Source organism: Pituophis catenifer, unplaced genomic scaffold (genome assembly GCF_029215685.1).
Source record: "Pituophis catenifer annectens isolate HBS135680 unplaced genomic scaffold, rPitCat1.0.hap2 SCAF_2, whole genome shotgun sequence".
In the NCBI taxonomy this organism is placed as follows: domain Eukaryota; kingdom Metazoa; phylum Chordata; class Lepidosauria; order Squamata; family Colubridae; genus Pituophis; species Pituophis catenifer.
In genome coordinates this window covers 24,221,488-24,238,234 of record NW_027256882.1, presented here as the reverse complement: position 1 = coordinate 24,238,234, position 16,747 = coordinate 24,221,488, and the positions used below count along the sequence as shown (strand labels likewise).

Genomic DNA, 16,747 nt, shown 5'->3' with positions numbered 1-16,747 from the left:
GAAGTAACTGGAGTTTCTGGTTTTTCTTTTGAGGATGTTTTGCTTCTCATCCAAGGAGCTTCTTCAGTTCTGACTGGATGGTGTGGAATTGAAGGATTTATATGCAGACAGCTGGTCATAAATCCTTCCATTCCCCACCCTCCAGTCAGAGCTGAAGAAGCTCCTTGGATGAGAAGTGAAAAGTCTTCATAGAAAAAATAAGAAAAAGCATTTGGAAAAGCACCCTAGGGACAACCATGACCTGGATGACTGAGACTCTCCATAGACATGTACAGGTAGTCCTCCACTTACGACAAGTGAGCCCAAATTTTATGTTGCTTAGTGAGAAATTTGTTAAGTGAGTTTTGCCCCATTTTACGACCTTTCTTGGCACATTTGTTAAGCGAATCACTGCAGTTGTTATATTAGTCAAGTGAATCTGACTTCCCCATACACTTTGCTTGTCAGAAGATCTCAAAAGGGGATCATGTGACCCCGGGATGAGTCAGTTGTCCAGCATCCGAATGTAAATCACATGATCATGGGGATGCTGCAACAGTCGTAAGTGTGAAAAAGGGTCATAAGTTATTTTTTTCAGTTCCGTTGTAACTTTGAATGGTCACTAAACAAACTGTCATAAGTCGAGGACTACCTGTACATCTGCTCATCAAGGACTGTGAAGTTTTACATTGTCCACCAGATGGTCTTACCTGCCCAGGCTTTGGACTCCGTCCTTATCCAGTTTCTTTTGGCTTAATGTATTGCATCCACCCAACCGCTAGAATTACCCCACCAGGTGTGGAAGCTTCACAAATCACAGTTAAACTAATCATGGTTTAGCTGAGGGATGTGTAACTTCTGGGATGAAGATCGATCCCAGCCTCGGAAAGTGTGCTAGAGGCAAAACCCAATTTTACATCATGGCTTTCATGTTTTAAGCAAATTAAATAGCATTAACATGTTTTTTCTGCATTCTTGAATTCATTCAGTGCTGCAATTTGAGCTCAAGGCCACTGACCAACCTACATCTCCTCCTCTTCCTCTTTTTCTCCGCTCCCTTCTTCTCCCTTCTCTCCTTTAGACCAGGCTTGAAAACTTTGTGAAACACCCCTCAGTCAACCACAGGCTCTGACATCACGGGCCTCTTTGGGGCCAAACAATGAAGCTATTGATTTACAGAAATTCCATCCAGTTTTGTCAAACAAAAACAAGAAAAATATCAAGAATTTAAAAAAGCAAGGATATTCATTTCCTCTCCTTCTAAGGTTAAGCACAAAGAGGATCCCTTCTGGGTTGGGAGAAACTGAGCGATTTGCTTTTGGGAATGAAGAAAGAAAACCAGAGAGAGAGAGAGGGAGGGAGGGAGGGAGGGAGGAAGGGAGGGAGGGAGGGAGGGAAGGAAGGAAGGAAGGAAGGGTTTTGCAGGATCCTTTTTGGGTTGGGAGAACCTGAGCAATTTGCTTTTGAGAATGAAGAAAGAAAGAGAAAGAGAGAGAGAAAGAAAGAAAGAAAGAAAGAAAAAAAGAAAGAAAGAAAGAAAGAAAGAAAGAAAGAAAGAAAGAAAGAAAGAAAGAAAGAAAGAAAGAAAGAAAGAAAGAAAGAAAAGTGTTTTGCAGGATCCTTTCTGGGTTGGGAGAACCTGAGCAATTTGCTTTTGAGAATGAAGAAAGAAAGAGAAAGAGAGAGAGAAAGAGAGAGAGAGAGAGAGGAAAGAAAGAAAGAAAGAAAGAAAGAAAGAGAAAGAAAGAAAGAAAGAAAAGAAAGAAAGAAAGAAAGAAAGAAAGAAAGAAAGAAAGAAAGAAAGAAAGAAAGAAAAGTGTTTTGCAGGATCCTTTCTGGGTTGGGAGAACCTGAGCAATTTGCTTTTGGGAATGAAGAAAGAAAGGGGGAGAGAGAGAGAGAGAGAGAGAGAGAGAGAGAGAGAGAGAGAGAGAGAAAGAAAGAAAGAAAGAAAGAAAGAAAGAAAGAAAGAAAGAAAGAAAGAAAGAAAGAAAGAAAGAAAGAAAGAAAGAAAGAAATCCTTTTGCAGGATGCAACCCCGGCTCCAATCGGGACCCCCAAATGAGTCTCCCAAAACGAACCTTTCCGTTTTTTAGCACCACCCGATCGAAAAGAAAAAGCCCATGATTTCCTGCCGTTGCCATGTCAGTGCTCTCTAAAGAGGCTCAAGCTACAGGTCAGCTAGCTAGCTAGCTAATTTGTTTTTCTTTCTTTCTTTCTTTCTTTCTTTCTTTCTTTCTTTCTTTCTTTCTTTCTTTCTTTCTTTCTTTCTTTCTTTCTTTCTTTCTTTCTTTCTTCCTTCCTTCCTTCCTTCCTTCCTTCCTTCCTTCCTTCCTTCCTTCCTTCCTTCCTTCATTGCAAGTGCGCTTGAAGGCCGGAAGGGATGGGGGTGAGTGGAAAGTACGCTGATGATACTCAGCTTTATATTTCCACCCCGAACCAACCCAGTGATGCCCTCGATGTGATGGCCCGGTGCCTGGAAGCGGTACGGGTCTGGATGGGTAGAAACAAATTGCAACTCAACCCGGCCAAGACCGAGTGGCTGTGGGTACCGGCATCTCAGTTCAGGGGAGAGGTGCCATCGCTGACTATAGGGGGTGAAGTTTTGCGCAACTTGGGCGTCCTTCTGGATTCATGGTTGAGCTTAGAAGACCAGATAACGACCGCGACCAGGGGGGCATTCGCCCAGATACGCCTGGTGCGCCAGTTGCGTCCCTACTTGGACCGAGATGCCCTACGCACAGTTATGCATGCGCTGGTCACCTCACAGATTGACTACTGCAATGCTCTCTACATGGGGCTGCCCTTGAGGACCCCTCGGAGGCTTCAGCTGGTGCAGAATGCAGCCGCGCGGGTTGTGATGGGAGAATCCCGATACTCCCAAGTTACACCCCTCCTGCGCAGTTTGCATTGGCTACCGGTTGCCCTCCGGGTGAGATTCAAGGTGCTGGTGTTGACCTATAAAACCCTACATGGCTTAGGACCGGGATATTTGGCGGACCACCTACAGCCAGTAACAACATCCCATCGCCCGGTTCGCGCCCATAGAGAGAGCCTACTCAGGGTGCTGTCGGCTAGACAGTGGCGGCTGGCGGCCCCCAGGGGTAGAGCCTTCTCGGTTGGGGCGCCCACCCTCTGGAATCAACTCCCCTTGGAGCTCCGACTAGCGCCTGACCTTCGCACCTTCCGCCGGGAATTAAAAACTTGGCTTTTCAAATCCCTTGACCTGGTCTGATGATGGGGTTTTAAGGGCTTTAATGGGTTAATTTTAATTTTTTTTAGATTTTAGTCTTTATTTTTATTGTGGCTTGTGTTTTATTGTTGTGAGCCGCCCTGAGTCCATTGTGAGATAGGGCGGCATATAAGCTGAATAAATAAAGGCAGAATACCTGGCAGAAGCGGGAAGCTTCCTCCGAAGGATTCAGCGCCGATGCAGGGAGAGGATCATTTCAGGGGAAGGTAGCAGAGACACAACCCAGATGGCTTTCAGTGGCCGAATGGGCGAGAAGAGGAGGGCGCGTGGCTTGGGGGTGGGGGTGGGAGGAGAAATCCTCTCGGGCCCCGCCTCCTCCAGGCAGCCACACACCCCACCTTGATCATCAAAAGCCTCCTGCACATTGGCCAGCGGGGAGAAGATTGGCCCCGCCCATTCCCCCCTCCTCGCGAGTTCTCTAACCTGTTCCCCCCCCCCGTCACCCCCCAATCCAGGTATTCTATCCCAAACTGGGCGCCTTTTCCATGCAAATGAGGTGACGCGGAAGGAACGTTCCAATCTGGGTGTTCGGAAAGGCGTGTGGGGTGGGGGGAGATCACGGATCGTTCTTTCTGCCTTCAGTCCCCGGTTGAGGACAGGAGTGAAATCCAGCAGGTTCTGAAGAACCGGTAGCGGACGTTTTGAGCAGTTCGTAGGAGAACCGGCAAATACCACCTCTGGCTGGCCCCAGAGTGGCGGTGGGAATGGAGATTTTGCAATATCCTTCCCCCCAGGAGTGGGGAGGGAATGGGGATTTTGCAGGATCCTTCCCCTGGAGTGGGGTGGGAATGCAGGTTTTGCAATATCCTTCCCCCCCAGGAGTGGGGTGGAAATGGAGATTTTGCAATATCCTTCCCCCCCAGGAGTGGGAAGGGAATGGGGATTTTGCAGTATCGTTCCCCTGGAGTGGGGTGGGAATGCAGGTTTTGCAATATCCTTCCCCCCAGGAGTGAGGAGGGAATGGGGATTTTGCAATATCCTTCCCCTGGAGTGGGGTGGAAATGGAGATTTTGCAATATCCTTCCCCCAGGAGTGGGGAGGGAATGGGGATTTTGCAGTATCCTTCCCCTGGAGTGGGGTGGAAATGGAGATTTTGCAATATCCTTCCCCCAGGAGTGGGGAGGGAATGGGGATTTTGCAGTATCCTTCCCCTGGAGTGGGGTGGGAATGCAGATTTTGAAATATCCTTCCCCCAGGAGTGGGGAGGGAATGGGGATTTTGCAGTATCCTTCCCCTGGAGTAGGGTGGAAATGGAGATTTTGCAATATCTTTCCCCTGCCACGCCTACCAAGCCACACCACACCCACCAAGCCACGCCCACAGAACCGGTAGTAAAAAAAAATTGGATTTCACCACTGGTTGAGGACAGGGTGGGGTGGTGGGTTTGAAGCCGGACCCCTCCACGCTGGGGAGGATTTGCCCCTTGCCCCCCATCTCGTGCGAGAAGAGATTCCACATACACACCTACTGGCAAGGAGAAAGGTAGCTCTGAATTGTACATTTCTGCTTGAAACGTTTTTTGCTGGATCGTTTGCAAAAAAACTAAGAGGCTGTTGTGTAATATTATATAATATATATTATATATTAATATTTAATAAAGGAGGAGGGAGGAAGAGAAAGGAGGACAAGGAGGGGAAGAGGAAGGAAGGAGAAAGGGAAGAGGAGGAAGAGAAGAAAAAGGGGAGGAGGAGGAGGAAGGAGGAGAAGAGGAAGACGAAGGAAAAAGGAGGAGGAGAAAAGGAGGTCTCAAGATGGCTTAAGGTAAAGGTTCCCCTCACACATATGTGCTAGTCGTTCCCGACTCTTATAAGATGGTTTATAAGGACATAAAAACACAATATGAAAAAATAAAAATAAAACAATAACTCCCCACACCCCAACAATCAATGTTGTCTCCATCCCATACCAAGATCTCAATCCTGACTAGAAAAGATAGTTCTTTTCTAGATAGGTGGATAGCTCAACAGACAGAGCACTGTAATTTAACACCAGCTGCCTGCAATTAAAGTAAGTTCGAATCTTGCCAGGCTCAAGGTTGACTCAGCCTTCCATCCTTTCTAAGGTAGGTAAATTGAGGACCCAGTTTGTGGGGGCAATAAGCTGACTTTGTATAAATATACAAAAGTATGAAGGCTATTGCTTAACGCACTGTAAGCCACCCTGAGTCTCCGGAGAAGGGTGGCATATAAATCAAATTAAAAAAAAAAAAAGATCCAGATACAGGTAGTCCTCGATTTACAACAGTTCATTTAGTGACCGTTCAATTACAACGGGACTGAAAAAAAGTGACTTATGACTTTCACACTTAATGACCAATGCAGTATCCCCCGTTGGAAAAAAAAATTCCCTAGTTCGTTCCCAGCTGGGACACAACACAGACGCTAAGAAATGGATGCAGAAGCCAGCTGCCAGAAAGTGGGATTCTTTTAATGTAGGAAAGCAAGAAGCAAAAAGTGACACAGCTTCAGGGTTCCTGAATTGCAGATTGGGGGAGGCAAAACCATGCCTTCTTATACTTGATTTTCTTTGTATGCCTAGAGGGGATGAATGCTTCTAGTTAAAGTAATTGCCCTGGATCCTGTCTTCCTCCCTTAATGGGTTAATCCTGTCCCAGGACTTTTGTCTTTTCTATCCTGGGGGTTAATCCTATCAAGGGGCAGGAAAAAGGAAGTTTCAGTTTATTTTGGAGAGTTTATTTTTAGCCTGATTCCCCTTATCTTAATGGCTCTACTTAAGTGTTTCTATTACTTTTCTGTTACTTTTGTAACAGCCCTTAGCACTGCTGCTCTGAGTTTTCCTTTCAGCTGGTGCTTCTTGGTTTTCTTAAAGGGGGAAGGGCTGGGTTGAGTCTCTTGGCCCTGTTTTCTGAGGTTTCTGGTGCTGTGAGGTTTCTGGCACTGTCTTTTTTGGATGTACTTCCCACACCACTAATCACAAGATCAAAATTCAGACCTTGACAACTGACTTCTATTTATGACGGTTGCAGTATCCTGGGGTCACGTCATCCCCTTTTGCGACCTTCTGACAAGCAAAGTCAATGGGGAAGCCATATTCACTTAACAACCGTGTGACTAACTTAACAACTTGCAGTGACTCACTCAACAACTGTGGCAGTTTTAGAACCCAGGACCTAGGTTATAACTTTCAGTTATTGTCCACCTCAGAATGGCGAGAAACTTCTCTATCATTGTCCTCCATGCTTTCTCTCAATCTTTGGATGTACAGAGATTCTCACCGTCACTGGCAGTTTCAAGAAACATTAAAATTTCAAAGTAACGTAATGAGATGATTGGATTTTGTCCACAAACAGAGAAAAATATTTGAGCCCACTGCTATGTTTCTTTTAACTCAGGGCCAATTTTCACTCAGTAGCTTATAAACAATTTGTAGGGCCCTCAGTGCAGGGGTGAAATGCTCCCAGTTCGGACCGGATCACCCGATCCGGTAGCGATGGAGGCGGGTGGTTCGAGGAACCTGTAGCAAAAATCCCTCCCCCCCACCATGCCCAGCTGAGCCGCACAATCATCAGAGGCTTTTTTTTTTCTTTTAAAAGCATTTTTTCTACAACCTCTTCGGCTGAAAAAATGCTTTTAAAAATAATAAAAAAAAAAGCCTCTGATGATCGCGCGGCTCAGCTGGGATCGTCATTTAAAAGAAAAAAACCCTTTTTTTCTTTTAAATGCCTCTGACGATCCAAGCTGAGTTGTCTGATCGTCAGAGGCATTTAAAAGAAAAAAGCCTCTGTCGATCAGGCAACTTATCTGGGATCGTCATAACCTTTTGGAAGCATTTTTTTACAACCTCTTCACCAAAGAAAAAATGGTTTTAAAAGTAAAAAAAAAAAAAAAAATCGGCCATGCCCCTCCAGTCACATTACCCCCCCACCACCACCAAGTCACGCCCACAGAACCAGTAGTAACAAATTTTAGATTTCACCAGTGCCTCAGTGGGCCCTTTCTCCTGGTGACACTTAATTTTGTTTCACGCCCCTTAAGGAGTGAGCATACTTGAACTCTTTGGAACCTCCACCCGTCATCAAATGTACCTTTAGATGCCTTCAGAACAGCTTTCCTGTCTGGGGGGCTTCAGAGTTGTTGGATCACAACTCCCATCAAATCCAGCCGGCAAGACATTATGGGAAGAGAAACCCAGCCTAACTCATATCAGAGCAATTCCATTTAGTGAATGCAAGCAAGCCTCCTTGTGGCAAGACACACAAGACGCACAAAGAAACACACCGCTGGCCGCTATATACAGAATGTAATTTTATTTACTCAGCAATCCAAAATAATTCTCTTTCTGAGATACAAAAATAATTAGAAGCATTTAGAGCAGCGCCCAGGTTTAAAAAACCCGGAAGGCAAAGCAGGATTTCAACAGGTCAGTCAAATGAGAGCCAGGAGACCCCTCTCTGGCCGCCTTGCCCCAGCTGTTTTCCACATCTGCAGAACACCAGCGTGGGAAAGGCCATTCTGGGAAATAACTGGCCACATTCAGTTGAAAAGAATTGGGTGGAGGAGGAGGAGCAGGAGGCCACTTTGTAGAAACCGATGTTTTTTTATTTTTAACCTTGGCAACTTTTAAGATGCGTGGACTTCAACTCCCAGAATTCCCCAGCCAGCATGCTGGGAGTTGAAATCTACGTATCTTAAAGTTGCCAAGGTGGAAAACCTGTGATAGAAACAGATACGTTAGCTTTCTGATGAATTTTCTGGGAACTGCTGCTCAGCCAGGAAAGCAGGGCTGCCTTCATAGCCGTTTCCATCACGTAGGGGCCTTCTTGGTAGCGACCTCCCACTTCTGGAACCTTCCACAAAATCAGGTAGGAACTGCCACTGCCCTACTCTCTTTTCAGGATGCAGATGGCACATATGTATCTATTACATACATATATTACATTTAAATACCTTGGCCTTTCTAAGGTGCACAAAAGATTGCAGCCCCTTCCCCCCCCCCCCAACATAATTTATCCTCACAGTCACAAAAAGCGCAATTAAGGCTTAAGAATTGTGATGGCCAAGATCAACTAAGCTATAATCTAAATTATAAATATATCTTTAGGATGAAGAACTTATCTTTCCGCCCTAAATCTTGTCCACGTGTTTCTCAGTCAGCTGCTTTCAAAGAATGTTTCTGAAGCTTTTGAGGGCATGAAACTGAGAAAGGCAGATTGAGAGTGTTACGTACGGTCCCTTTTAAGGGTTTGGTTTATTTTCTTTTTTAACTGTATGATTCAAAATCACTCAGAAAGTTTGGCAGATAGCAGGAAGTTAAGATGCGGAAGGCAGGAAGATGAACATTCTGAAAAGCTTTTGTTTTGTGCCTCATTTATCTTGATTGTAATTCCTAGAAAGAAATTTAAAATCACATTTTATTTTCTGGTTCATCGGTTCTCATAGCAACATACCCAGCCTTTTCCTTCATTGTTGCCTTCACAACAATCTGGCTAACAGTTGGAGAGAGGAAAAAAGTGGCTGAAACTTACTTAAAAAGGTTGACTCAGCCTTCCATCCTTTCTAAGGTAGGTAAATTGAGGACCCAGTTTGTGGGGACTTTGTATAAAAAAATATACAAAAGTATGAAGGCTATTGCTTAATGCATTGTAAGCCGCCCTGAGTCTCCGGAGAAGGGCGGCATATAAATCTAATTAAAAAAAAAAAAAGATCTTGTAAAAGTTAGGAAAGGATTTAAAACCAGGATTGGCTACGCTAGAGTCCTGTTCACACAGCATGCTTAATTGAGCCACGGAGGCAAAATATCTGATGAACAGAAAACTCCAATTGGAAGGTATTTGGAATGTCTGCTTAAAGATGCTGGATATTTGAATGATCTATAGCAGTGATGGCTAACCTTTTTGCCATCGCGTACCGGGGTGGGGGGTGGGGGTGACGTACGGGCATGTGCCCACACCCATAATTCTATGCACCCTGCCCCTGCGCATGCACACGCAACCCTCCACACTCCCCACGCTCCTGGCACGGTAGGTCCGTTTTTTGCTCTCCCCAGACCCTTTCTAGGAGTCTGGGGAGGGTGAAAATCCCCCCCCCAAGGCCCTCTGGAGGTCAGAAACGGCCCATTTGCTAACTTCCAGTGGGACCGGAACGTCTGTTTTTCGCTCTCCGCAGCCTCCAGAGCCTTTCTAGGAGTCTGGGGAGGGCGAAAATGGCCTTCCCCACCACCCCCCCAAGGCCCTCTGGAGGCAGGAAAAAGCCTGTTTCCCTACTTATGATGGGCCCAGAAGGCCTGAAAATCAGCTGGCCAGTGAGCACATATGTGCCGGAGCTGAGCTCACAGGCCCACCAATATGGCTACGCATGCTACCCGTGGCACGTGTGCCATAGGTTCGCCATCATGGATCTATAGCCATGGACTGAAATGTAGTGGGTTGAAACTTGGAATTCTTGTAAATACCATTTTTAAGGGGTCCTTGGTGCTCTCTGAGCTTGGTTGTTTTCTTGCAGGCATTTTATTACCCAGCTTGGTAACATCATTAGTGCTAAAAGAGAGTGAGGTTTACTCTCTGGTTTTATACTAGTGGCTTGCCCTGACAGCGTTGGTTTGAGTGTTTTTGGTGATTCCTTTAAAAAATGTTTTCTGTCTGAGAGAATGAGAGAAAAATAATTATTCCTGTAAAGAATATAGCCTAAGTAACTCCATATTAACCCTTTACATAACCTAAGCTATTAAGCTTTGTAAGATATGTAGAAAAGGGAAGTGTGTATGACGTCTGTTTTCAGGAAACAGATTTAAAAAAAACAGTTTTTTAAAATCTCACAGAGAACAACGACCGGGGTCTTGGCAAATCAAAAAAAGAACTTACCCAAACTTTAGTGTCTCATTGTGGACGATCCAGCTCTATACAGTAGTTTGCACAAGAAATAACTTGCCATCCACACTTATCTGAAAGAGTGAAAATCAGTAAAATTTATGCTGATCGTGAAACAGAGAGACTTTAATTTCAGCAGAAAAAAAATTAAAATCTGGCTGATCTTCAGCAGTCTGTTCTCCCAAGGAAGTCCATCAATCTCTTAGCAGAGGGCCTTCAGAAGCCATCAAGACTAATAGCCACTGATCCTCAGGTCTTCCAGAAACCGACCCTAAGTCACTAAATTGGTAGCCGCCTGCAGTTTTCTTGGCAAGATTTCGGAAGTGATTTGCCATTGCCTGCTTTCTAGGGCTGAGAGAAAGGGACTGGCTCAGGATTACCTAAGTGGCTTTGTGCCAAAGGCGAGACTGGGACTCATGGTTCCCTGCCTAGAAACCAGGAGACTGTGAGTTCTAGTCCATCCCCTTGAGGAGCACTCGGAGGCTCCAACTGGCGCAGAGTGCGGCCGCGCGGGTGGTGATGGGAGCGACGTGGCGCTCCCATGTAACGCCTCTCCTGCGCGAGCTGCACTGGCTCCCGGTGGTCTTCCGAGTGCGCTTCAAGGTTTTGGTTATCACCTTCAGAGCGCTCCATGGCTTAGGACCTGGCTACTTACGGGACTGCCTGCTGCCACCAATAGCCTCCCATCGACCAGTACGCTCCCATAGAGAGGGGCTCCTCCGGGTGCCGTCGGCCAAACAATGTCGACTGGCGGCCCCCAGGGGGAGAGCTTTCTCTGTGGGGGCACCTACGATCTGGAACGAGCTCCCCCCGGAGATACGGAGGATTCCGGATCTGCGTACCTTCCATCGCGCGCTTAAGACGTTCCTATTTCATCAAGCCGGCCTGACCTAAATTTTTCCTCTTTTTAAATGGAAATTTTAAATTTGGTTTTAATTTATTGGGGTTTTAAAATTGGTTCAGCCAAATTTATTTAATTAGTTTTATCTCTATTTTAAATTTTGTATCTATCTGTTTTATTTTATGGCTCTTCACCGTCCTGAGTCCTTGGGGAGTAGGGCGGTATACAAATTTAATAAAATGAAAATGAAAATGAAATCCTTAGGCATGAAAGCCAGCTGGGTGACTTTGGGCCATTTACTCTCTCTCAGCCCAGCCCACCTCACAAGGTTGTTGCTGTGGTGGAAACAAGAGGAGGAATGTGTATTATTTATGTTTACCGCCCTTTTTATTCATTACATTTATATGCTGTCCATCTCACCTTCTGAATTATTATTTTATAAAATAATAAAGGCAGGATAAAAACCTAATAAACATACTAAAGTGGCTTTCTTTTGCACATGAGATCCTGCAAAATTTATTTAAGACCTACCAGATTTTAGATGTTTATTTGTTTAAGAAATCTATACACTTGCTTCGGTCCATCAGAACTCTAGGCAGCTTTATAGGGTGTATAGTAAAATAACAACAACTACAATCCTGGTCACAATTTTATATTCAATAAAATAAAATAAAACTACCATATATACTCAAGTATAAGCCGAGTTTTTCAGCACATTTTTTATGCTGAAAAAGCCCCCCTCGGCTTATACTCAAGTGAGGGGAAAAAATGCCTTTAAAAGCCTCTGGCGATCCCAGCTGAGTTGCCTGATCGTCAGAGGCTTCTAAAAGCAGCACTTACAGAGCTAGTTTACTGTTTTTCTTTGAAATAAATATTCAAAAACATTTAACCTACTGATGCCTCAATTAATGTAGTTTTATTGGTATTTATTTTTATTTTGAAATTTACCAGTAGCTGCTGCATTTCCCACTCTAGGCTTATACTCGAGTCAATAAGTTTTCCCAGTTTTTTGTGGTAAAATTAGGTGCCTCGGCTTATATTCGAGTCGGTTTATACTCGAGTATATACGGGTAAGTTGTTGACTCCCTAATCTATCCACAAAAGACCTCAGAAAAATCAGTTCTTTACAACTTTGGGGAAGGCCATAAATATAGGGGCCACCTTTACCTGGTGTTCCATAGACAGGAACCCTCTCTACTGAAATCCTCAACCAGTGGCCTCCCTCCCCTCGCATTTGAGCAGGTATTCTACCACTCAAGATTGGGCAGGCAAGTTTTATCAGGCAAAAGTAGATAGCCAGCCCTTCAGACTGTATCACTCAGGTTGTCAGACTTCGATGCTATCAGACTTCGATGCTATGTGGACAGGGTTCTGGGTAGGATTAGTGCCGCCACATGTTTATTGGACCCGTGTCCCTCCTGGTTGGTACCGGCCTCCCGGGAGGTTACACGAGGCTGGCTCCAGGGGATTTTAACTGCTTCTCTGAGTGAGGGTGCCTTTCCCGCCGCCTTGAAAGAGGTGGTGGTGAGGCCCCTCCTCAAGAAGCCTTCCCTGGACCCGGCTGAATTAGCTAACTACCGTCCGGTCTCCAACCTTCGTTTTGTGGCGAAGGTTGTTGAGAGTGTGGTGGCACGACAACTGCCCGGGCACCTGGATGAAGCTATCTATCTAGACCCGTGCCAGTCGGGCTTCAGGCAGGGGCACAGCACAGAAACGGCATTGGTCGCGTTGGTGGATGATCTCTGGAGGGCTCGGGACAGGGGTTGCTCCTCTGTCCTAGTCCTATTAGATCTCTCAGCGGCTTTTGATACCATCAACCATGGTATGCTGCAGCGGTTGAGGGGGTTAGGAATAGGGGGCACCGTTCTGCGGTGGTTCTCCTCCTTCCTCTCCGACCGCTCGCAGTTCGTGTTGGCAGGGAGGCAGAGGTCGACCTCGAGGCATCTCGCATGGGGAGTGCCACAAGGGTCGATCCTCTCGCCCCTTCTGTTCAACATTTATGTGAAGCCACTGGGTGAGATCATCCGTGGTTTTGGGGTGAAGTGTCATCTGTACGCTGATGATACTCAGCTGTACATTTCCACCCCAGACCACCCCAACGATGCCCTTGATGTGATGTCTCGCTGCCTGGAGGCCGTGCGGGTCTGGATGGGGAGGAACAGGCTCAGACTCAACCCGTCCAAGACCGAGTGGCTTTGGCTGCCGGCGTCCCGATATAGTCAGCAGGTGCCATCGCTGACTATTGGGGGTGAATCTTTGCCCCCCACAGAGAGGGCTCGCAATCTGGGTGTCCTCCTGGACGCACGGCTGCCTTTAGAAGAGCATATGACGGCCGTGGCCAGGGGGGCCTTTTATCAGGTTCGCCTGATCCGCCAGTTGCAGCCCTTTCTGGACCGGGGCGCCTTGCGCACGGTCACTCATGCCCTTGTCACCTCCCGGCTGGACTATTGTAATGCTCTCTACATGGGGCTCCCCTTGAAGAGCACTCGGAGGCTCCAACTGGTCCAGAATGCGGCCGCGCGGGTGGTTATGGGCGCAACTCGTTGTGCCCGCGTGACACCCCTCCTGCGCGAGCTGCACTGGCTCCCAGTGGTCTTCCGGGTGCGATTCAAGGTGTTGGTTACCACCTTTAAAGCGCTCCATGGCATAGGACCCGGGTACCTTCGAGACCGTCTTCTGCCACCAATAGCCTCCCACCGACCAGTCCGCTCCCACAGAGAGGGTCTCCTCAGGGTGCCATCAGCCAAGTTATGTCGGCTGGCGACACCCAGGGGGAGGGCCTTCTCTGTGGGAGCCCCAGCCCTGTGGAATGAACTGCCCCCGGAAATACGCAAGATCTCCGACCTCCGGGTGTTTCGTTGCGCATTGAAGACCCTGTTGTTCCGCCAGGCCGGGCTATCAACTTAATAATTTTAAATTGGGGTATTTTAAATTTTGGGGGTTTTAAATCGGCCAAATCTATTTAATTATTTTAATTTTTAATTATTGTTGTGTCTTGTGTTTTTAAATTGGCTGTACACCGCCCTGAGTCCTTCGGGAGAAGGGCGGTATAGAAATAAAATTATTATTATTATTATTATTATTATTATTATTATTATTATTATTATTATTATTATTATTATTATTATCTCAAAATAAATGAATTTCCAAACTGCCAATCTTTAAGGAAATCTTCTCTTTAATTGAGCACAGCAACTGGATCATGACTCGATGCGGACAAGACTGACCTTTTGCCCCCCAATCCCTCCCTTTCCGATCCCCAATTATCTGCTTCTCACTGGCTATCTTCCAAGTCACTCCACTGACTTCTTGTCTCGTCATTTCACAGGAATGTCCCCCGCTCCCTTCATTTCCACGACGACCCAGCTTCAAAGGGATTTAGCAGGCAAAAGTTCAGGGCTTATCTCTCTCCTCTCTATGCCAGCGGTGAGACGCTGACATAGGTTGGCTAAAGGGGATAAAAGACCCTCACCCTGATTCGAAGTAGTTTACTCTCAAGAAAGGTACCTGTTGCTTATGTTTCTGAACATATCATTTAATATTTACGAATCTAGGCAACTAATATTAGGAAATAGTAAAATTAGGAAACCAGGCTGCATTTACAATTGTCTGTGCATCCTGCAGTCATGTGACTATATTTTACAACGCACTTACTTTCATTTTTCGGCAAAACCATGCCCATAGTGAACCATTGGTTCACTTAATGACCGTGGCATTCATTTAACAACCACCGCGAAACAGGGTCATAACCATTTTACAAGCATTACGACTTATGAGAAGGATGAGCAGGCTCCATTACAGTCATAAGTTAAGGTAAAGGTTCCCCTCACACATATGTGCTAGTCGTTCCCAACTCTAGGGGGTAGTGCTGATCTCCGTTTCAAAGCCGAAGAGCCAGCGCTGTCTGAAGATGTCTCTGTGGTCATGTGGCCGGCATGACTAAACGCCAAAAGCGCACGGAATGCTGTTACCTTCCTACCAAAGGGTGTCCCTATTTTTCTACTTGCATTTTTTACGTGCTTTCGAACTGCTACGTTGGCAGAAGCTGGGACAAGTAACGGGAGCTCACCCCGTTACGCGGCACTAGGGATTCGAACTGCTGAACTGCCAACCTTTTGATTGACAAGCTCCGCATCTTAGCCACTGAGCCATGGCGTCCGTAGTTATAAGTTCAAAGGAGGCAATCGCTAAACAAGGACCACCTCTAATAAGGAATACTTCAAGGTTGAACTATTGGACCGTTGATGATTTCCAAGCTTGGCTGTGAACTCTGAACTAGGGTTTTATTAGAAGATTTACTCCCCCACCCCCCACCCCAAGAAAAATAAGCCCGTTTCCTTCTTACCACAGCAGTGCTTATGGCCTCCATAGAAAGTTCAGCAAGTTCTGCAGGGTCAGAGGTTTCAACCAGCAATTCTGAACATTCAGGGCAGCAGGGTAGGTGAGTGGGTGGGAAAAGAAGAAACAGATTGGTTAAAAGATGAAAAGCCAAAAGGAATTGTTAGGAAATGGTTATTTGTCTAACTAGTGGGTCAAGCAATATATAAACCAACAATATATATTTGCAGTCAGAAAGGTATTATATTGCTTTAAGACTGTATTGCATCATTCTATATCCTGATTGGCTAAGCTCTGTAGCCAATGTACTTAAGGGAAGTCAGGATCATGGCTTGTGTGGATACGACACCATTTTACCTGCTTATTCTTAAATACTTGGGAGCAGTGCTTCTCAAACATGTCGACTTTAAGACACGTGGACTTCAACTCCCAGAATTCAATTCTGTCAGTTTATGCTCCCGTGTCTTAAAGTAGCCAAGTCTGGGAAACACTGACTTTTTTTTTTTTTTTTAATTTGATTTATATGCCGCCCTTCTCCGGAGACTCAGGGCGGCTTACAATGCGCTAAGCAATAGTCTTCATTCTTTTGTATATCTATACAAAGTCAGCTTATTGCCCCCACAAACTGGGTCCTCAATTTACCTACCTTAGAAAGGATGGAAGGCTGAGTCAACCTTGAGCCTTGGCGAGATTCGAACCCTGCAGTAATTGCAGGCAGCTGGTCTTAATAACCAGCTTAATAACATGGTGCCTTAGACCACTGTACTACCAAGGCTCTTAAGACTTAAGAGCCTTCAGCTCTTCATAATTGAGGTTTGCGAGCTATTATGCCTTGTGTTTCATGAAGATGCAAGGAACGTCTTTAGACCCAGAAATAGAGCATTTCTACGGAATGCACGGCACAGATTTGGACATCTATGGAGATTCTCAGTCATTCAGGTCATGGGTGTCTGGATGGTGGGGAATGGAAGGATTTATACTCCTTGCAGACAGTTGGGTCATAAATCCACCATCCAGTCAGAGCTGAAGAAGCTTCTTGGATGAGAAGCGAAACATCTTCAAATAAAAACCAGAAAGTCCAGTTGCCTCTTGAAAAAAGCACCTTTGGGACCCAGATTTGAACGGACTCTTTTTCCGGGCATGGAAGATATGGCGGGCAGAGCCTTCCGCACACAATGGCTGCATCTGGCCTGCTGGATGGGAATGGGAATGTGAGGGGTTCCAGTCCCAACACATGTGAAAGGTGCCAGATTGGGGAAGGAAAAGAAGCTGCAGCACAAGGAAACAACGATCAATGGCGTAATAGCTGGCCATAAATACGATTCATAGAATATCCCAAAAGCACACATTCTGGTAGAGGACAGGCTCTAACACGAGTCCCAAAGCACGGAAGGCTAAACCTCTGTTCCCGGGGACTGACCCAGATTGGATCCTGCAACATTATTCCTGGGACAAATGTACAGGTAGTCCTCGACTTACGACCACAATTGAGCCCATTGCAGTTGCTAAT

At 45.9% G+C, this 16,747-nt stretch overlaps 1 protein-coding gene across 1 annotated transcript in view; it reads right to left on the bottom strand.

The window, feature by feature from the left end:
• Positions 1-7,482: 7,482 nt before the first annotated feature.
• Positions 7,483-16,747, bottom strand: part of LOC139311828 (zinc finger protein 585A-like) — a 34,598-nt gene continuing 25,333 nt past the window's right edge. The window contains exons 10-12 of the mRNA XM_070936350.1: positions 15,245-15,315; positions 10,053-10,132; positions 7,483-8,578 (exon numbers count right to left, since the gene is read on the bottom strand). Of these exons, the coding sequence (XP_070792451.1) occupies positions 10,088-10,132; positions 15,245-15,315 (116 nt within the window). The 3' untranslated portion in view covers positions 7,483-8,578; positions 10,053-10,087. The remainder of the gene's footprint in view (positions 8,579-10,052; positions 10,133-15,244; positions 15,316-16,747) is intronic.